This window comes from Rhopalosiphum maidis, chromosome 1 (genome assembly GCF_003676215.2).
Source record: "Rhopalosiphum maidis isolate BTI-1 chromosome 1, ASM367621v3, whole genome shotgun sequence".
Classification (NCBI taxonomy): Eukaryota; Metazoa; Arthropoda; class Insecta; order Hemiptera; family Aphididae; genus Rhopalosiphum; species Rhopalosiphum maidis.
Window position 1 is genome coordinate 34,400,083 of NC_040877.1, and position 23,866 is coordinate 34,423,948.

Consider the following 23,866-nt stretch of genomic DNA (forward strand, 5'->3'; position numbering starts at 1 on the left):
AATATTGTTACCAGACTCCAATCACAAGTAATTGTATAATATCTAAGTTCTTTGGTGCATGATATTTTCATTGAATAGTCAGAAAATTGTTTTATTATTTTTTTAAATAATAGTTATATATTTGTATTATTATTATAGAAATTCACAGAAGATATATATTTTCAAACAGTATATATAAGAAAACAATTTTAAATTTAAATATCATAAATTATAAGTTTATAAATATTAACACATAAAATAATTTTAGATTTATTCAATATTAATTTTTTATTTTTTATATCTTATATCTATTGCAACAATATTTGCGATTTACATTTAACGACTTTTAAATTTTTTTTGTAAGTTCTTAATATTAACAACTAGATTATTACTTATAATAATATTATTATAATTAATTAATATTTATTAATTATAATTATTCTTTTACAATCAAAGTTTGAAGTTGAAATAAAATACATAATTAAGGTTTAGTCATAGAATAATGAGTTTTGGTTTATTCTGATGTTATAAAATTATCATAATATTATTATGTTATAATGTTTGAGTAGGAACAGTTTCTTATTTCGGATATAATTTCAATAGAAAAATAATTTGAGTAATGTGTAATAGGCTTTTAAATTTGAATTGTTAAATTATAAACACTGTCAATGCTTTTTTTAAAATCCATTATATAAATTTGAAATAACGCCTATATAGAATTGGAGTTTTTTTTTGTTGAAGTTTATGGAAATTAAAATTTAAATATGATGCATTTTAATATATTGGAAAATAGTAGATAATTATATATAAGACTAAGCAAATATTAACTATAAGATTAGTTCTGCGAAATCCAAATTCAAAATAATGCACTAACTATACTTAGTTACTTTTAGATTGCGTACATCGATGATTAATTTAAATAATCAAATATCATGTATACACGTATAATTATTTTATACTGATCACCCATCTCTTTGACTGATAAGGTTATGAAATTCGAGTATTTGACCACCCACTCGTACGCCGACCAAAAAATGTAAATATTTACATAGTGTTTTGGTGTTTATTTGTCGAATGCTTATTGTTTACACAATGTACATGAACTATGTAGTGTCGGGAGATCTGGAATCTTCCAATCGATATTTAACAGCTTAATGTATTTATAAATAGTTTAATGTTCTAAACTTAACTACCTAGTCCCAATCGCAGAGGAAGAAGACGGGTGGGAGATACTAACCGAACAAATGCCTGGATGAGAATATACATACATAAATACATAATATATGGGTCAGTAATTATATAAACATCAACATAACATATTTTACGTTCAATGTCGGCCAGGGCTTTTTGGACCACCACCACGAGTCCAAATAATTCAGCGCTTATACATTGCATGTATAATGTATATTACATAATATACTGATTTGTTCGTGCTACGTGACGTATTTGTGACACTATTGGTGAAAAACCTCGTCATTGGTCATTGGCGTGTCTCGCGGGCGGCAATAATCGATGCCACATAATAATGAATAATATATATAAAAAATAAAATATATAAATATTATGCATAATATATGTACTTTTGTGTACCTACAAATAATATTACTATTACGGTCATGTACAATGACAACGGTATGTTATTTACTTATTATCGCAATCGTTTAAATTTTGACTTGTACACGAGCGACGGGGGCGGCAGCAGAGGGCGTACGAGAAAACCGTATCGACTGAGCTCGCGAGACGCCGCTGTCACGATGCGCGCACGCGCACATAGGCCGTACAGCAACCGGCGGCGCAAAAACGTCCGTGACGGGCCGAGTGAGCGAGCGGCGGACCACTACCACGCGCACGACGACCGGCGACCCGTTCGCTGAATGCCGATAAAATAAAACAGTTTACACGGCGCACACTCGGCGCAATACTACGCGAACGACTGTCGGACGTTCAACATCGATACAGTGCGCATCTCGTCAGTTACGAATTTACGATTTAAATATTATTATTACCGTCTTGCAGCAGAGGTTTTCGGGACCGCCGACAGACTTCTACCAGATTTTCGTCGCCGTTACCTTGGTATAATTCGTTTATAGGATGGACAACGTTTCGGTTTCGTCGGGGTCCTCATCCGTGGACGGCGACGAACTGTCGGCCGTGCTCAATCGCCGGCAGAAGATCAACGAGGCGCTGGAAGACGGAAAACCGGTGCCACCTCAGTTCAACAGGCGGCCGTCCACTAAAAACGTTTATCTCGAGTTTAAAGAGTTCTCGCGCAAGCAGATCAACGAATACGAGGCGACGTTCAAAAAGTGAGTAGTTTTTTTCTTCGTAAACGGTAAAATAATTTATTTGATCAGATACGAGTGTATATACGAATCATGTCCGTTATGCGTATACAGCGGATTCCGTCTAATTTGGGCACCGGTTAATATAGGCAAAATTATCTGGTCCCAATGTAAATAATTAATTCAACTAATTTCGGTTTTTATGGATAACCGCTGAAGGTGGGCAAACAGGGCTGGTCCCGGCGTGCCCACATTAAATGGAATTCACTGTATATATCTTTAGCTATAATCCTAAACATACTTAGATGACTAGGTACTCGCGTGTATTTGCACGCATTTATTATTGCGCAACCATGATATTATAATTGTTGTTATATACTTTTATACGTCATATACACTCGTACTGTCTCTGTTGTGGCGAGGGCGTGTTACCCCTCTCCGACCTCCGCATCCCTTCCGGTAAAGGGTTGTGGTGGGTGATAACGATTTATATATGTATTTTTATTGTCCGCTCATACTACGCTTCCCTTTTGATGCTCGCAAATGTTGACGGTCGCAAAATCACATGATTATTATCTTCACATGGACTAATAATATTTGTTATTAAATACTATAATATATACCTTCGTATCGGGTACAACGAATTGAGATAGTCATTAGTTATTACCTAAGTTATCGTTTTTGCGATTGCGGTATGTCATCGAACGTTTGAAAATAACTTTCCGAACGGTTTTCCGGAACGGTTGCCGCAAGCTGATTACCGTTCGAGTCTTTTCTAAATTGTAAACCAAAATCGTCGTAGCACAATATTACGTCTTATATTCTTTTCATAATATTGTCTTAGCATTATTATTGTTATTATGCGAATTCTTTACGCACAGTTCGCTCCGTCACACATGATACAAACCAATATTAATTATTTATATTTCGACAACACGAACGGTGTATAAATAATCATTATATATTACAATGTTGTATGTATAGCCATGTATACTAACTGCAGCAACGATAATCGCGTTCTTTAGTGTATGTTTTATATTAAATTCATTTTTTTGGAGTGTGTTCTATTCTAATGTATCTAAAACGCATTATAATTTGGAAGTAACTAGTATAACTAGTAACTATACTAATAAGTAACCTATAAAGTACTTTTATTTTACAGTTTTAAATAATAATAACGTTAACTACCTATAGGTAGTTTTTATAGATTTTCGCGAGTATTTTTTTGATGCATCTACTGTGTTGAATATTATTTTAAATATTTAATTTTCTTAAATTTTTATTTCTTTATAATTTATGTAATTATTAAGTAATTTAAAATAATTGTATACGTTTTTTAATCATCCTCGATGTAGAATTACTAAGAGGTGTATCTAAATTAAATTTCCATAACTATTATATAGAATAGAATAAAAGTGTTTGAATAATTAATATATGATACACTTCTCATTAGGTACCTATGTTTAAAATTTAATTAGTGAAGATTTTTAATTAACTTTTTGAAAAATAAGAAAATATAATACCTATACATAATGCAATTATACAATCAACGTTAGTTGTTATTTTGTAAATCTAGACAAACCGAAGTAATTTTAGCATTAAAAAAAAATTGCATATTTTAAATTTAGAATAAAATAAGTCACGGTGTTAAAAAAACACCATCTACTATAGTAATAAATTTAACTGTTAGGATTTTACAATAAATTATTATTATTATTATTTTCTTAATAACTGTTTAATTACTTTGAATAGTATTTTACTACGCGGAAAAAGGCTTGTCTTAAGTATATTGGATGCAATAAAACTATAAAAGGCTCAACGGTGTTAACAGTTTTTACTGAAAGAAATCGTTAGTATTAATTATGTTTGTTTAATGTTTTCCTTATGAAACGTGTCTTATCAACTTATCTTTGCTGTGTAAACTGTATAGCTTGGACTAAATGGCTTTGGTTTTAAAGTTTGCACTTTTTTTAGTTTACATAAATGTTGTATTTACGTATATTTTTCAATTTTACGTTGCACACGTTTTACTATCCTTATGAAAATATTTAAATGTGATAAATGATAATCTTAACATTTAAACTTGATTATAATTTTGTTTATCACAACGTCAACCACTATTTCGACTGATGGTGAACATAGACGGATGTTGAAATTAATCATAAAGTGAATGTTTTTGTTTACGTCAGAACAAATTATTTTTCTAATAGTTTCACTATATATAAGTATAATAATAATAAATTCAAACGTGAAATCTTCCGAGGACATAAAAATAATTTATAAATTAGTTTTTACAGAGATATTTTCAATAGTAAATAAATAAATAAAAATTAAAAAAGTGAAAATAGTGATTATTAATACTTTATAGTTTATACTTATAATATTTTAGTCAGACTTAACATGTTTCTGCGTTTAATTTTGTAAGATTTTTTCAATTATTTTATCAATACAATATTATTTTTTTTTGAAAAAAAAATATTTCTCCTACTTACGATTGCTATGGCACAACTAGAATACTTTTTTTCCTGTCTAACTTCTCCATTGACCGTTATAGACGTGCGCTTAGTTTTATCTCATAATGTCAATGCTGATATATACTCGTTTTTTAAACTCAAATTATACTGTTTATAGGTATACCTATAAAATAATGTATATATTACGAAATTACGTCCGCCGTGAATGGTTCTTTTCTATATAGTTGGTATTATACTATTATACAAAAGACTTTACTCAGTAATTATTTCAATCATTAACTAATGTATTAACCGACGACATTACTGTCTAATTGAACGTTAGTATAACCAAAGTCATCGGTCTGCAAACAAAAAAGAAAGAAAAGAACGGTATCAAGCGTAATTTTTTTTATCGTTTATAAATAATATATATATTATTAATATATTGAGAATCATTATACGTATTTTGGTTGAGGTTATTGCACTCGTAATCGTTTTATGTAATATATGTCACGTGTAGAAGTAAAGTTTTTACAAAAGTATTGTAGAAAATATTTTAAATCTTGAGAAATCGTGCACATTTGAAAAAATTAATCCAATCCAAAAAATAGCAATAATAATAAAAAGAAACACTGAAATATACGCGTCTCCTGTACCAGGTTTCAGCCATACTATAATCGCAAGTTCCACTATACTCGTATATCGATACGCCTACGCATTTGTGGTCACCAACGCCGCACATGTTATATTGTTATTATAATACTAATATGCGTATTACGTTTTATTTTTAAAACTCGTAAGCTTATAAATTATAATATAATATGCACTATACACGCGCACACGTGTATACTGCAACAATGCTTGTTATGAGAATTTTTTCGTTAAACTCCAGCGGAGAAATATATATATATATAGAGAGAGAGAGGCTTCGTATGATAACGACTCGTTTAGACGCCTGTGTTTCGTTGCGTATATATGGACCACGTATACAGCATGGGGGATCGACATCGTGTACATTTATATAGGTACTATACTGCATAATAATATTATGTATACAGACATAAAGTTCCATGCTATTGGGGCATGCGAATTATGTTAAACATTTATACACATAATATATTGCTATAAGATACCTATAAGATACCTATAAGATACCTAAAACTATATTAATGCTTAGACATTGTATCTGATAAATATGATGCGAATATTATTATATACATAGATATTCACACCAAAAAGACTACCATATTTTTCAGTCAGTAAAAATTGTTTGGAAGTTCCAAAATGTATAACCCTTATGGTGATGGATGATGTGTTTTGTCGGAGGTTAAAAGTTATTAGACGTGTGTCGATAAGACTACAATACTATTATTTATTATTATAATATTATATCTATATGAGTAATTTATTATATGATATGATTAAATATGACTATTGACTATATAGTTTATACACTATAGACTCTATACTCTATAGCGATAATGACACACGAGTCGAATCACATTCATATTTAATATATATTAATAATTAAATTATTTTATTTTATTTCGATGTGATAATATTGATTACGGAAGTGGTTGTGTAGAAGTAATTTATTATATTTTTGGATTAATTTTTCCTAGTAATTAAGAAAACAATATTTTACTCGAGAAACTAGAAAAACATAATAAATTGTTGGAGAATAAATCTCTGTTAAACGTTTACACATTTTGTTATCAGTAGGCCATGCAGTGTTGAAGTAAAACACAATATATTATACCTTATACCTATTTGTATAATTGTACTTGAAATATACCATATAGTATAATGGTTTATATTTTTATATTAATGTGATATATCGTGTATACTGGGTATAGTGTATACAATATTAACTATTAAATACACTAATCGTACAATTTTTGATACTAGTCAACTTATTTATAACTAGTATATAATATGTTGATGGTAATAATATAAAGTTATTATTTGATAGTCACTGAATGTATCACTAAATTAAATTAGTAAATCATTTTTTGATATAGAACATAATTGTTTATTTTTCCATCCAGTCCTTCGATAACGCATTTTGAACTTATAAAAAAAAACTATTATAACTAGAACTTTATGTATCTATAATATGTATATGCATATCTATATTCATTTATATACATACGTTGTTGATTGCTTACACTCTGTGTAATATTATACCTTATTAATTGCCTATGCAGATTTTTTTTAAAATTTTTAATACTAATTATTAGAGCTGCGAATTTAATGCAATAAAAAATCTTAAAACATGCAATATAAAATGCACTTAAAATGCAAAAAAATGCATTTAAAATGTGAAAAATTATAGTACAAAATGCACTTAGAATGGTCATTAACACAAATTCACATTTATGAATAAAGAAATATTATATGCATAAAAATGTATTTATTTAATAAAAATTTGATTTAATTTGAATTTTGACTTTGAAATGTATTGATTCTTTAATAATACTATTTTCCAGAAATATTTTTTAAAATTTTTCAAATTGTTTTCAAAGATGTTAGTAAAGCAAACAATTTACCTAAAAATTAAAAACGTCAAAAAATGCAAAATAAAAGTTTCGTAAATGGATTGGTAGTTACATAATTAAAATTATATACTTAAAAAGCTACGTTTCGTAACCACCACCAAAAAAATTCACTTTCCTACAAATCCACAGCCCGACAGCCCTACTAATTATGTTGAAAAATATGAATTTTTATAGAAATATTTGTTTAGGTACATAATTTGAAGTAATAACAAAAAAAAAAAAAATTAAAAAAAAATATTATATTTTTTACTATTTTTTATCGTTTTAATTTTTATGCAGGACTAAGAAGTTCTAGTAAATCCTTATTTTTTTTTTGTGTAGTTATATAGGACATCAAAAGTAAAATAAAAATTTGATTCACACTTTCTTGATGTATAATAAATTTTATTTTGCTAATTTATAAGTATTTATATTTTATATTTTGTATATAATTTATATTGCTATTTTGTTAATTTAGAGTGTTAAGTACTATTTATAGCTATATTTAAATAAAAAAGGAAATAAACAATAAAACTCCAGTAAACTACACAAATATGTGAACGAAATTTTGATTTTTACGTAGTAGGTACATTATCGGTTGTTATCACTGATGACATCGGACAAGTTATTCTATTCATTTCCAATAATTTTTAAAATTTATGTTAGACACAGTGCACTACAGTTTATTATCAGATTCATTGTATTTATATTCCAAAGCTGACCATTAGTTCCTACTTCTATTATTCTACATACAATTATAAAATTTGTATTTTAAAAACAAATTGAAAAATTTAGTTGACTTCATTTTGCATATTTATTAATTTTTAGTGCTTTTTTTGAGCTTATTTTGATGTTTTTAGGTGCTATATCTTCCGAGTACGGTTTATATATTTTTACTGTTTCAAATAACGAAAAATAATGTTCTGTTGTGATTTATGAAGAGTATATCATACGGCATATATTAATGCGAAATTATCTTATGAAAATAATGTTCTTAATTTTAAGATACCCATATGTAACTATTCGAATTGATCAAACCATTCATGGTTTGATGGTATATAGGTATATACCAACAAATTATAGCTTAGAAAATAAAAACATTTTAAAAATTCATGTATTCAAAAATAAAATAACCTATCCTAAACAAACATACTGGTATTATTAAAATTAAATATAATATAATATATTTGTTTAAAAACTATTAAATATCGCATTGTTCTCTGTAGTTTTTTGTTTGTTGACTTTTAATATATGTAACATGGGGCATGTGTAAAAATGATTTGAAGTATTTGACTCAATTTTTTACACGCTTCACAACTGAAAAGCTACTTTGATAATATAAAACGAATGGTGTTTTGAGGATTAGTCTTTCTAACTCACCCCAATTTCTACCTAGAGTTAGTCTACTACTACAATATCTATATTTTAAATATTTAAGTTATAACTAAATAATTATTATTTCAAAATTAGTTTTTTATAAGTACATCGAATTTTTAAAAAATATTTTGCTTAAAAATTAATCTCAAGTATTTCACGAATAAAGCACTAAAAAATAATAATAGCCTTTATGCACATTATATAGGCTCGGAGTCAAAACGAGGCGGATAATGCATACAATAATGGTAATCAAATATCATTATAGAGATTATAAATTCACGTCATTATATATGTATAATTTACGTAGATACTAGGTAGGTTTATTGGCACGTCAAGTGTTTATGCAAATCAGTGTGTCGAAATGGCGATATTATTATATTATTTATGTCGAGAAAATCAATATCGTTATACGTTTATTTCGTTTCGGTATACCTACGAATTTAAATGTCGTAAGTTCGTAAATATTCCCCGCAAACGTATAATTGTTAATAACTATCGTTTTATCAATCACTTTATATTATTTTCAACATAAAATCGATGTTAACTATGTAGGTACCGAGCCATTTTTCCATTTTCTCACATTACAATTGATGCAGGATAACGTCATAGTGGTACAAAATTGGTTGTAGGTACTATTTTATAATATATTAATTACATTTATACATAAAGTTTAATATTTATCCCAATCCCGATATTCAGTGTTTTTATTAATAAAATATGTTTAAAACCATTCTTTTATTGTATAAAAAGTATAGAACCTATTTTCGCAGTTTTTAAATATTTTAAAAGTCTTAGTCACCTTTGCATTAAATGCATAGCTAAACATCATTGGTTTTTCAATTCATAATATTATATGCATGACGTGTCAAGCAGGTTTTTATAATTTAATATAATATATGTATAAATATAGTATACACTATGCGCTTAAGTAGCTCGAATATAGTTAAAATTACATCTCTCGCACGGAAACATGACGTGTCAGATACTCAGATGTATATTTACTATAATATATAATGTAATATATAATGATCGTTGCCTATCGATTTTTGATTCATCATACATAGAGCATATCATAATATTATATGTATTACATATTATGAATGTTTCGCAGAACCAAACACGCAATTCCAATTTTCGTTCATGTAGGTAGATTCGACATTTTGGTGTAAACACGAAATCCAATATCGTATATCACATGTCATATTCAGACGTATTAAAAAATTTTCTTCGATAAGTCGCAGTATTATTTAGTGTCCTATATGATGCGTGGGCGTGGATGTATAAGTTAACTATATATGAAACTATATAAAACTATTAACTATATTAAAATAATCCATATTGTGTAGTGTCTTTCTACAAAATGTATAATATATGTAAAGTGGATTTGGGGTGCGGCCAATACTGCGTCATCAGACTATACGAACGATATCCCTTTAAACTAGAAAGGGTAAATTTTAACAAACTTTTCGTTACAGTCATAACATTATACTTATTATAATTATAGATAATATATTATTTATAATTCATTATATCGCGTGCATTGATATTCGGGTTTACCTTGATCATTATAGTTAACCACTCAAATACAAAATATGATTAATCGCACACATGACACACACATTCAACAATATAGATATAGAAATTTAATATATACACTTAATCTACACATGTATTTGAACGGAATGACGTCATGGTTGCCATTTAGCTGTCCTTCTCTCGTTAAGATATTTAGGTGTATACGAGTACAATATAATACAACGAGCTATAATATATATTATGTAAACATTATTTAGCCGATTTTGTATATATTTTAATAGTCAATAGGTACATATGTATATTATAATAAATTATGTTAATTATTAGGCATGGTAAAAGTACGAATACCGGTAACACTACACTATTACTGCTGATATATTCGAATTCTAGGATTTTATCAATTGATCTTACTTTCTAGGATGTTTAAAATATTCCGGTCGACCTCCAAAAAATTACTGTAGTTTAGGTTTTTACAAATGAAAAATGGTGCATCTAATAAACTATCTATTATGGTAAATATTCGAAATATATTAAAAACAAAATATCCAAATCGAATGTGATGAAAGTGAAATAAGTGTTTGAAAAATAATTCTAATTTAATTTAAATTTTACCCTTAATAAATAATATAAATGCTTAAAAATCAACGTTTTTATTTGAATAAATACTATTGATTGTATAAAAATATAAAATTATAGATTTGCTTATAAATTGTGTTTTAATGCAGTAAGATATATTTAAGTAATTAATTACATATTTTTTTTTTAGTTTATCTGTATTTAACTATTATTATAAGATCTTTAAAATAATATATTGAATTGTTAAACTATTACCTATAAACAAAATCTGAAACGTATATACTATATAATATAAAATAAAAATAGGAAATTATTACAATATTATGTATTAGAGTCTTCTGAACTCCCTGTCATCAGTAATTATTATACATATAAGACAAAATAAAAATAAAAAACATACAACTAAAAAGGTTGGTTAAATGTATCATTTATTTATTATAATAATTTAAGTCTAGAGATTGAATTTGTCATAAGATTTGAGCAAATCTATAATTTTTATATACTCAATAATTTGTATAAAAAATGTAATATATTATTTTAAATACATACACCTATAAGTGTACTTTTTAAAAAATAATTTAAAATTAAATATATGCGGAACAGGTTTGAAATACTAATTTAAATTTTATTGTAAGTACTGAATTAGGACATTTTGGTTTTTTGTACATATTTCTTACTTTTACTTTTACTATAGTAAATTGTTTTTTAGATTTATTATTTATTGTTTGTTATAGCCCGAAACTACGGTAATCATTCGGAATTTTATTGAAATCATTTTTATAATTTATAATTTACCAAGATCAATCGATAAAAGTCTAAAATTCAGACATTTACCGATAAATTCTAAATTGTACTGATATTTATACTTTTATATATTAATTAGTGGCGTATAATGTATATTCATACCCCTTGGCCCTTGGGTCATAGCTTTATGATATACATTTAATTGCGAATCTTAAAATAAAATACAATAATGTATTAATGTGTCACGTGAGCATGTGTATGATATTATGATATTTTCATATTATAGGTATTATAGATAGAATTTATATATTTTTTCGTTTTGCGCTTTATTGTTTGTTCACGCCACGCGAGAATATATGTGTTTGTATATCGTTTATATTTCTTTCGTACTTGAGTGTATATTATCATATAATAACATTAATAAAAATATTATTGTGCGTAGCGAAAACACTACTGCCATGAACAATGGGTGAAAGGAAAAACAATGGCTATTAAAAAAAAAATTCGATTCTTGAAAAATTCGTGTCTATGGAAACTGTTTTCCTGGTGCGCGTGTGAAATGGTTTGGGACGAAAGCCGTCGGTTAATATGTATTATTACGTACTTATATGCGGATTTCGTATTTACGCAATCAACGCATTTACTCGTCGGAAATTACATTGTATGGTATACGGACTGCGGACCCGTCGATGTATTAATTATACCGATTCTTTATTAATCTAAAACCTCTGCCTGACCTTAAAATCCGTTAAAAAAAACACTGACCCGACCCATTCAGTATATATGTACTCAAGTAACACTATCGTCTCTTATTCTGAATATAATAATATCAATTATTGTGATTAATTTATTATCATATGTTTTTTTGAGCACATCACATATCTATTCGTTTTAAATGATTAATATCTTATTTAATATAAATATACTCTTCAATAATATAATTATTCAATTGCCAATTTAAAAATATCTAAAAAATATACTTACCTGAGGTAGGCTACCTTTATATTAACTATAATTACTTACGTATAATAAGATTATAATATATATTTTAAGTTTATTGTGTGTAGGCATATTGCTGCAGCTGATCTCTTGCGCAAACACGCGTGAGATTTTATTGTGGGTATGTATTTTGCGTAAGATGTATAATATATATTTAATAACCTCTGTGGAATTACGAATATTCTGTAATCTCTATAAAGTATTATCATGTGAACACTAAACGCACATTTTCGCGTTAAAACGAATAAATGAAGGGAAATTGAAGGTTAACTTGGAAACAAAACGTTGTTATTGCAATTTATTTAAGCTAATTTTACCGTTGAAAGCGAATTTCCTGTTAATTGTGTTTTCGTTAAAACGTACAAACACGGAAATTTATGCTAATTTCTGTATACCTACGTATTACTTGTCCGACTATAAAATACACTTATTCTAGAGGACGAACCTTATTTCCAGTTTCACGTGTAGGTTTTACAAAAACATCTCATAGAAACGTAATAAAGAACCGCGCCACTGCTATATACGGTACATACCAGCTGTTATACATTTTTGTTTCATTATCAATTTAATATATATATATATATGATAGGTGTGCTTACATTTGTATATTATGGAGTACAAATTGCTCAATATTTTTTTGTGGCCTCTTATAAATGTTGTATGAGTGGGATATGCATAATATTTAGTAGGTACTAGGTACCTACAGTAAAACTGCATAATATTTCCAAGAGTCTTTTACACAGATTTTTATCAGAATACGATTTGTATTCACTGCACATATTTAGTATATTATACTCATGCGTACAATATCTTAGTTTATATTATACACACCAAATCTTTTTTTAAAATCTCACGATAAAATTATAAAACAATATAATAATAAATAATATTTTGGTAGATACTTATATAATAATATTATTACCTATTTATTACAAATATAATATACTTGTATACAAATAATAAATTATTTTATTGATCGATTATATACGAATTTATATACGGAATATATATCTATATGAAATTATTTAATTTGTCTACGGATGAAAATTGCTCGATTATTTCATTATAGCTTATTAGTCATATTATACATATTCTATTTATTATTACATCTAGGTAAATTAAAATGTAGAATCTAACACAATAATATTATTTTACAACTGCGTTTAAACATGACATCTAAAAACAAAAGTCCTAATAGATAGTAATTTCTAGCTAGTAGTAATCAATTTAGTATATATTTTATCTAAATGTGTGTAAAAGTCTAAAAATTGATGCTATAGTCATTAATTATATAATTATAATAACAGCAATTATTGTCAGATAATCCCATTACATGTAATTTAATTTATTGTGTAACTAATGACTATATTATAATTATTGTTATTGTTACTGTTCATTACATTTTTGACTTGCATATAAATAAAGATAACATTTAGGTAAAACATTAATGTTTTGGTTCTTAAGAACATATCAGAGCAGTATATTTTCTTTCTCCAACCTACGCATAACACAAACAAAACGTTTTCACAAAATATTTATTTTTTTCAAGTATTTGAGTTATTTTAGATGAAAGTCGCCTATTACAAAAGTTAAAAATAATATTTTAAGTGTATGAAAATACACTAATTTAAATTTTGTGCGTGAGTTTGAGATAGAATACAAATATTACACTGACATCATCTTAATGTAAAAACATTTTTACGTATAAAATAAATGTTCATGTCAAGTATACTTGATTCATCTAATGAAAACAAATAGTTTTTATTGTACAGTAATAATTAAAAAAATAATTAAACAAGGTGATCAGATTTTACAGTTCGTTACCTTATGGCTAAACTTTAATATTTATAAATATTAATACTTATAGTCGATTTATGTTATTATTACACAATATTGCTCATGCATACATGCTAAATTGTATTTATGCAATTTAAAAAATAAAATAAAAATTCATTAAAAGTTGACGCACGCCATACATTGGATACTATATCATATTTTCTTATAGGTATTACTTAACACTACAAATCTACAATGCAGAACAATTAAATGTAATAAATAATTTACTATAAGCACATAAACCTATACTTGCCTTTCTTAATGTCCGTGTATATTTTATCTTAAATTAATGTTTTTACATTAACCAAGCTATACGTGATTTATATGCAAACATATATTCGAATGCCAAATAGTATCGGTTTTGCATACACTGACTTAATAGATAAAAAAAACTAATACACATTATAATATCAAAGAAAAATTATGTATAGTATAAAGAGTAAATACATGTCTTATTTAATAATAAAATAATTAAGTATAAAAATATGACTTGGTTTAACATTGAAATATTTTTTACTTAAAAAAACAACAACCAAATATTATTGAATATTGTATGTTTGAAATATATTCGAATTTCAAATATTTAGGCTTCATATAATTACTCTATATGCAATTGTATAACCGATAACTGATCATGATGATCATCGTTTTGGTAAAATAAAATTAATTATAATATACAGTTTATTTTTATTTTTTTATGACTGATATATTTTTGATCTGCTAAAAAATGTATAATGATTTATAAGTTACCTTTAAGCTATTCTATTGATTTTGAAATTTAGTTACAATATTTTAAACTTCAAATTAGTCGAGTTGTAACAGTCAATGGAGTCAAAACTATATATTATAATATTATCTATTATAAGTAGGATTTTTAATTTATGTCTTATACCAAATGTATGGATGTACGTATAATATTATAATTTATAGGTAATAAGTATTGGTAGTGTACTAATGTAGGTATTATGTAATTTATAATAATAAATAAATATGGGTACTGACCTAAAAGTTAAATAATTTTGAATTCTGCTAAATATTTGTTGTAATTTTTATTTTTTTTATTTCAAATCACAGTCATCAAATATATTATACATAGCTTAAAATGTACAAGATGTGTTCTGCAGTAATCTTTTTTTTTTATGGTTTTTTCAATTATTAAAAATAAGTGATAATATTTTATTAAGATATTTAAAAATTTTTGATTGCTGTATTTATCATAACGTAAATAAAAAAGTTCTGTATTTTTCTACACATTTTTTTTTTCAACAATAAATTATTTTGTCCATCAATCACTTTTTTTACTGTATGAGGTGGCGCGTGACTAATTAAAATTAAAAACCGATAAAAATATAAAATAATATATGGTACAAACATAAATACATAATATATATATTATAGAGAATTGAAAACATACGAGTATATCATCAAATACTTATATCATTAGGACAATGCCGCCAGAAGTTGGATGACGTATACCAATAAAATGTATTTTTAACGGTAATACTACGAATAATCGTTTTAAAAAAAAAATTTCAACCATATCAATAATCGATATTCCAAGGTAACCATTTATGCTCTTGGATAAAAAAAATACTGTTGTGGTAATAAAAGAAAGACTTATACTGCATATATTGCATAGTTGTAATCATTTTATGTAACTTTTTTATTTTACAGCTGTTTTAAAAAAAAATATAATTATTTTAAATTAACCTTGATTATTGCGTACCTGCGTGGTTATAAATACAGTATATGTAGGTAGCGAAGATTTTTTATTTTTTTTTAAATTTAGTAAAGGACCTGAGTTTTTTTTGCAAATTGAGCGCTTTTATACCTACGTCCTAAATGCGTATATAACATGTACATTATACATGTTTCCTGCATGGTATCTTCCGTGTGTGGTCATGGATGCTTATATAGGTTTCTATTTATTTATATTTTTAACCACTTGGCGGATGTGCTCTTGAAAGCCAAGATGGTGAGACGTTTATTCTGTGTGTGTGTGTGTGTGTGTGTGTGTGTGTGTGTGTGTGTGTGTGTGTGTGTGTGTATATATATATAGATAATATATTCAACTATCTATATATAAATATTATGCACTATAATCGTTCGCGCACCTGTGATCATCATAGTATATATAGGTATTAAATACACGCACATTTCAGTTTTCAGTATCAAAATACACGTATACATGATACACACTAAAAATCATTACTCTTATTTATACGCTCACGTGTCATATATGCGTGGATTTATTCTATAGGGGGTAGGTGTCATTTTATTTTTTGGTTTTTCAAGATTTGAATTAGTCGAATCTGTGTTTTAATTGCAACGGATGGCACCTTTTTTCTTCTATATCCATATTATGTAAATTGTAATGTATTACACCTATATTCACTTATGATAGTATATTTTAATAACAATACAAAACTGATATAAACAATAATTAATATATGTGTAATATTATTATAACTTATATGTAATATAACTTAGATTACAATTAAAAATGGTTTTCTGTATTTTTGAAATCGTTATAATAGTTGTTAATTCACTCAATTATTATAATAAACAATCATCTCGCTAGCAATTTTATGAGATAAAATGTATTTAAGATATTATAGATTGATAAATTTAGCTATTAATATTAATAATAGTTATTACTTATTATTTATTGGTGATTATAGTTATTGGCATAAGTACTGATAATAATATGCTAAATTGCAATAATTGCAGTGTAATAATATATAGAGTTTAGCTAAACCATATACCTAATATTCAAGGGTTAGTATTCATGTACTAAACAAAACTTTAATTGCATCTATAAAATATGCTGGTTTTACATTTACTGCAGTTAGGTTCTTTATTAAAAGATGAAGGTTCTCAGTATAAACTTATCCAAATCTTGGGGTTCTCTAAAAATATAATAATTTATATAATAAAAGTAGGCACTTATAACGTTAGTACTAATAAACAACATCTGTATATAGTTTTATGATGACTGAGTATTATAGGCGGTATTGAATATTGATCAATCTATAATAGTAGTGTAGTACACTCATTTTTAATAAACGTATTTTACAATTGATTTCAAAATCTTTTAAACGATGTTAATAATTAGATTATTTTTTGTGTATGATGTATACATTGTATACAGATTATACATATAACAGGACAATATAATAGGTACGCCATTTATCGAGACTGAGAAACCGACATCACGGAACTTACGATATAACATTATAACAACAATCATAATTAATATAAACAATTATAAACTTCTAATTTCTAAATCCTTAAATTTTTTGTATAGGTACATTTTATTTTTTTTTTATCTTTTACGGCCACTTGGCGTGTGCAGCGGAGAGATTGTTTTTGGTGCAACGACCGGAGACGGATGATATTATGTTATTGTTATTATTATTATATTTATTATATTTTTATTAAGCGCGTATAACGATGAAATATAATATTCTTATAATAATATACAGTAAAAATAATCGGTTTTAGCGACTGCATTGAGGTTGAGACGCTGAAAAAAACGTTCGAATTATGTGCATACTGTACCATTGTTTAACACTGATAATTACGCAGTTCTATGACGTTGTTACGATGTGTTTACGAAACAGATTTCACGACGATATAGATATTATCATAATCATGGCCCAATTGTGGTCATTGTTTTGAGATCACCAGTGTTATGTCTGTATAAAAGGTGTACAATTTAGAACATTTAAATAAAAAGCGTTTTCAATGCGAAATCGTATATTTGATAACAATATCAGAATGAGAAATAGCGTTTAAACTTGAATTTAAAAAATAAACGCAATAGATAAATTATAGTAGGTACCTATAAAATAATAACTAAATGCATATGTGTAATAATATAGATAATTTTTTTACTTGATAGATATAAGGTATACTTATATATGATTTTTTTTATTATCTTCAATATTCTTATTATTTCAGTTATATTCATTGATCAACAATAATCGTATATAAATGATGAATACATATTTTTCATTTGCTATTTTTTGTATTACGCGATTTACACCTGGTACCAGTTATGATGACGAATTTTCCTGGTTTATTGCAGAAAGTCGTTATAACCGATTTCTATATATACTCATAGTATTGTTGTGTACACAATATGTAACTATAGACTAGTTAGACTGCATGTGCGAGGTAACTGATAGATACTATACTTATATAAGTTTTGGACAAGATATTAGTTACCATAGTTATAGCCTTGTAAGTTGTAGTCTATAGGTATACCGTTATTATAGAAAAATAAATACAGGTATACCTACAAAAGTTTGAAAATCTTTCTAAGGATGTGTAATCATTTTTAATTCATATCTTGTCATGCTCAAAAATAAAAACATCACATTTTTGATAACAACGTCACAATTCAATTAATTTTACGAATGATAGACAAGAAAGATTAGATAAACATGTTTGACATGTTTTCTTAAATGATGAAATTATTACTCGTATACTGTTTTTAGTATCATTTTTTATTCGAAGATAATGTTTTTTGGGATGTTTAAATAATAAATGTTAATAGAACGCTCATAATATATTTATTAATAGTTGTATATTTTATTTTACATATATTCATAAAAAGGTTTGGAGACCTTAGATCTAACCATTTTTTTTTCTCACCTTATTTAAATAATCTCATCGCATGATCAATATAAATAAGTAAAAGCACCCATGAACGGGTAAACTATATATTGTATTTTGTTACTCAGTGCATAGACGCATAGACCTCATTGTGTTTCACACCTAACGGGAAAATACGTTTACTCCAAATTCATAAATCAAACCGATTATTGTAAATAGCCGTTCTGTAACAAATTTTGTTTTTTTTTCTAATCGGTTACAATAATACTATAGTTTCCAAAAAAAAAAAAATATATCTAATTGTCTGTTTTTTTTGTCACGATAACAATTGATTAAAAAAACAATTACCAAATGACTATAAATAAATAAAGTGGTCCGCTATTATAATGAAAAGTCATAGTAAGATGTATATTAATTGCGTAATTCTACTTGGGCTGAAGAATAATAATTAGCGTAACTAGACCGCATTAATTGACGGTCAAAGAGGACGTTTGAAACAAAAACACCAAAAAAATGTATATAATATTTAATTCCAGGAAGATGAAAAATATAATATTTAAAGTAAAAATACTTACAAATCAGCTATAGTGTACTTAATTATCTAAATTTCTTTTATACGTTATGACGCATCATATTATGTATATTGGTGTTAAAAGATGTTTCTCGACCTTTGTTTAGATTCGATACCGGTAAAGATGGATACTTAGACTTGGGAGAATTGAAACGGATGATGGAAAAGCTGGGTGTTCCGCAAACTCACTTGGCGCTCAAAGCTATGATCAAAGAAGTGGACGAAGATTGTGACGATAAGATAAGTTTTCGAGAAGTACGTATAAACATATATAACATACATAATATATACTTATAAGTAACAATTTAGTGGGCATTACTATCCATGTTAACATTTCGAAAATTTCTAAGATATATAACTGGAAAAATATGATTGCATAAAATATAAAAATTTCGATTGATTAAGAAATCTAAAATAATATAATATACATATACATTATGAATTATGATATACTTGTATGTTATATCTTATATATAAAATTTTCGTGTCACAATGTTAGTTATCGCACTCCTCCGAAACGGTTTGACCGATTTTTATGAAATTTTATATGCATATTCAGTAGGTCTGAGAATCGACTACTATCTAAGTTTGTATGCTGTGCGATAAGTGGTTACGGAGTTATGGCCTCTTAAGAGTTATCAGTTGAGGTATGCAGCAGCGGTATACTCGACAGGCGCGGTACGGGTTCATGATATTTATTTATTTTGTTGGAATTATCGACTTTCATTAAAATTAAATAATATTTTTATTATTGTCAGATCTGTTATCGTGTATATATGCACGACAATAATTCCATCAACAGTCGTATTTGACGTGGTGCACACGACCGGTGACGAGTGATGAAGAAGTGCCGCCACCGAGTAGTTTTTCCCGTTTATTTTTACATTTATCAGTTTTTTCCTTTTTATAACTCCAGTCGACTACTCGTTATTGTTCGTGTTCACGTCTCCACGTCGACGACGTTAAATAAAATAGACGCGCGTCTGGCATTAAAAGTTACGTTTTACGACAAATGTTTTTTTGTTTTCACTTATAAGAGCTCTAACTTCCACAGATTTTTTTTCACATCTCTAACAATATATTTAAGAAAAATAAAATTTTTTGCTTTCATAAAACAGTCTAATATTTAAATGTATATGTATATGTACGTGTATAAAATCAAAGATTAAATACTTTATCATTATAGTAATTCAATTAGTCCTATTTATATGTGTTTTGAACATATCTCAATGCCAACAAAACGCAAAGGAGCTAATTTGAGCCGTAATACAAATAGATTCAGAAGCATGCGAAATACAAGAGCCTCTTTCACTCATTTACCTTATCCTTACACACTTAAAATAAGTTAGTTATTTTTTTTCTACACTATAAATTTCCTAGAAATAATTTATATGGTAAAACAACGTTTGCCGGGTCAGCTAATATTATAATACATTTCAAATATAATAACCATAATTACATATTATAGTATAATGTATAAATTATAATAAATGTACTTGTAATTGTATAATATTTAAGTTTTAAACGATTCCATAAATTGAAATTTTTAGAAAATATCATAATTATTTGCTACAAATTAGAATAATATTAGATAAAGTCATAAAGGAACCTTAGCTGATCCATTTTGGGGTGCGTGAGAGCACTAGAGCATGCACACAAGACGTTACCAGCCGTGGGCACGTCTGCAGTAGTGCAATATTCGCAAATAATATTATATTGCCAAACACTCGACACGTTTTTATGATAATTATATTATACAAAAATTATAATATGCGTTTGAAAAATAAATACAAAGAACTTAATAAAACTCTCGCCACGCAAGAACGTTAATTTCTCTATATTCTATACACACAATATATCATTATTATTCACTACACTCTATTATTTTAACATTTTTGTTTGTATAAGTTTTCCCATATTGTATATATGTATATATTATACATAAATATTTTGCTTTCAGTTAACAATTTAAAACGAAGAAATAAGTAGTATTTTATTTGAAAGTAATAGTAAAATAAAAACACAAAACATTCATAAACATAACCTATTGCATAATATACTTTTATACGAATAATTCGTATCTATATATAAATGTCTATGTAGGTATATATGCGTTTGTTTCTTTTTTTTATACCATGTATATTTTGTGTATAAATGTTGTAATTCTCTTCTCTATGACACGACAACAATAATGATCTATCGTAACAATCATATAATGCGTACCTACCTACCAATCTAATAAATGCAATGTATATATTTAAGAGTTTATGAAATTTGGACGTTTTTTAAGACTTTCTCCACAGACGCAGCTTGTTCGAGTTTTATTGGGATACAGATACAATTTATGTATTATGATGTATTGCGGAGTATTTAAGTTAATATATCTGATGACTGATGAGGGTGGTAAAAAAATGAAAATACTATAATTAATTTCTTTTACTCGCTCCGTATATATCTGACACCAACATAGCAAAATAATAAAATATACTAATATAATACGACGTAGGTATATCACTAATCACTATACACTATATGTACACCTTTTCATCAGAACTAAATCAATATAAAAATTAAAATTACATTCAAAATCGAGTAGTTATTTATGAAATGCACTGGCCATCACTATATGGTTTGTTTATTTATCATTAAAAGTATGCAAAACTTGTAATCTAAATTCGTAATCCTTCAATTACTAGCATTATATAGGGCCCCATAATCTGCAAGTATGCATGCTAAAAAGATTTATGAAAATTAAAACTTTAATAATTCTTAGGTAGATATTCGTAGGTACGATGCACATAGCATATTAAAGGTAATATAGCTTCAAAACTTATTTTATTTTCACCAAAGTTCCGTATTAGACGACCAGACGAGTGATTCCAACAGTTATATTTTAGATTACACAGCTTAACCTACTTATTGCGAATGATGTATAAATAAAAACATATATCGATTATTATGTCATAATTTTTCGTGTTTGTTTGTGTACAGTTTTTGCTGATATACCGCAAAGCGTACGACGGTTCGTTGCCCCTGGACTGCGGCCTCAACGAGCTGGCCCGACTGACGGAAATCAACGTTGACGAAGTTGGCGTGATCGGCGCCAAAGAGTTTTTCGAGGCCAAGGTATAAAATGATCAAATAGTTTTGTGTACATGATAAACTATATACATTTGATTATAATTGTTTTTATTTTTTATTACTGTTATGCTAAAACGCGTTCCGCTCGTATTTGCAGATCGAGTATCAAGGCATAGCGAACCGGTTCGAATACGAACTACGACAGGAGATAGAAGAGAAGAAACGATCAGAGGACGAGATGTCTAAACGGAAAATTGCGTTCAAAGAGAAGACTGCTATTTTTCAATAACTCCTTTGGGAAAACTTTTTCTCCTCCACCCGTTCAATTTCCTATTTAACTACCCTCACGGCGACGATTGTGTATAATACCTAACCCATATATTATTATTATTATTATGTATAATATATTTTTGATGTAAAGGTTTTACCTTAAATATTAATTTTTATAATCATCATTATTTATTATTTAAAAACTCACTATACCTATGCCTATATTATAATTTATATACATTAAGTACAAACAATCGATTATTCTCTGAAATCGTTTAGGAAAATTGTTGTTTTTTTTTTATTATTATTACTATTATTTTGTCGTAATATTATTGTATAATTTTGTTTTGTAAATGTTTCTTTATATAATTTACGCCTATAACTGAATTTTAATAAAATGTAAAATATGTAAGTATAATCTACAATAATCACGTTATTTTTTAAAGCTGGTGATATACATATGCACATATAGTATTAACTATAATATTATGTGTTTTAAACAGCATTCATTGGTTTCTCGTGTGATTACACTATACAATTACGTACAGAAACAATAAACAGTAACACCGCTAACTTCCAAGTGCCGGTATGCGAATGCATAACAATAAATTCAATAATTTATGTGATTTTCTAAAATAGTATTGTTATAGAATATAGGTATTATTATAGAGTTGTGTACTTGTATGTAAAAAATTCTATGGTATCGCAGTAACTGGACAATTTATGATAAGAGAAAAATATAGAAATTAAAAAAAAGGAAAAATACTTTTTTGGTAGATTACGGGTGAACATTTATCACTTTATAATGTTTATATTATGCATAATATAGGAATGAGGTGTTTAGGCTTGACCATTTTGGCGTGAGATATTTGTTAATAATAACTCATAGGAGATAAGACCATAAATGAGAAATAAGCAATAAATTAAATAAATTTATGGTGGATGGAGCGGGTGTTGAGTGATTTTGTGGGTATCTATATTTGTCTAAAATTATGTTTATAAAAC

The 23,866-nt window shown here is 27.0% G+C and overlaps 1 protein-coding gene across 1 annotated transcript; it reads left to right on the plus strand.

Annotated features, from left to right (window-relative positions):
* The first annotated feature begins 1,802 nt into the window (after nucleotides 1–1,802).
* LOC113560317 (EF-hand domain-containing protein D2 homolog) lies at nucleotides 1,803–23,269 on the plus strand. The gene is made up of 4 exons (XM_026966101.1): nucleotides 1,803–2,285; nucleotides 19,618–19,765; nucleotides 22,502–22,636; nucleotides 22,749–23,269. The coding sequence occupies exons 1-4, from the start codon at nucleotides 2,071–2,073 to the stop codon at nucleotides 22,878–22,880; spliced, it is 630 nt and encodes a 209-aa protein (XP_026821902.1). The 5' UTR covers nucleotides 1,803–2,070; the 3' UTR covers nucleotides 22,881–23,269.
* The last annotated feature ends 597 nt before the right edge of the window (nucleotides 23,270–23,866 follow it).

Bases quoted from the DNA above. Each gene is read 5' to 3' on its own strand.
- LOC113560317 (XM_026966101.1), top strand. From the start codon at position 2,071: ATGGACAACGTTTCGGTTTCGTCGGGGTCCTCATCCGTGGACGGCGAC. The intron at 19,766-22,501 runs GTACGTATAAAC...GTTTGTGTACAG, and splicing joins ATAAGATAAGTTTTCGAGAA to TTTTTGCTGATATACCGCAA. The intron at 22,637-22,748 runs GTATAAAATGAT...TCGTATTTGCAG, and splicing joins AAGAGTTTTTCGAGGCCAAG to ATCGAGTATCAAGGCATAGC.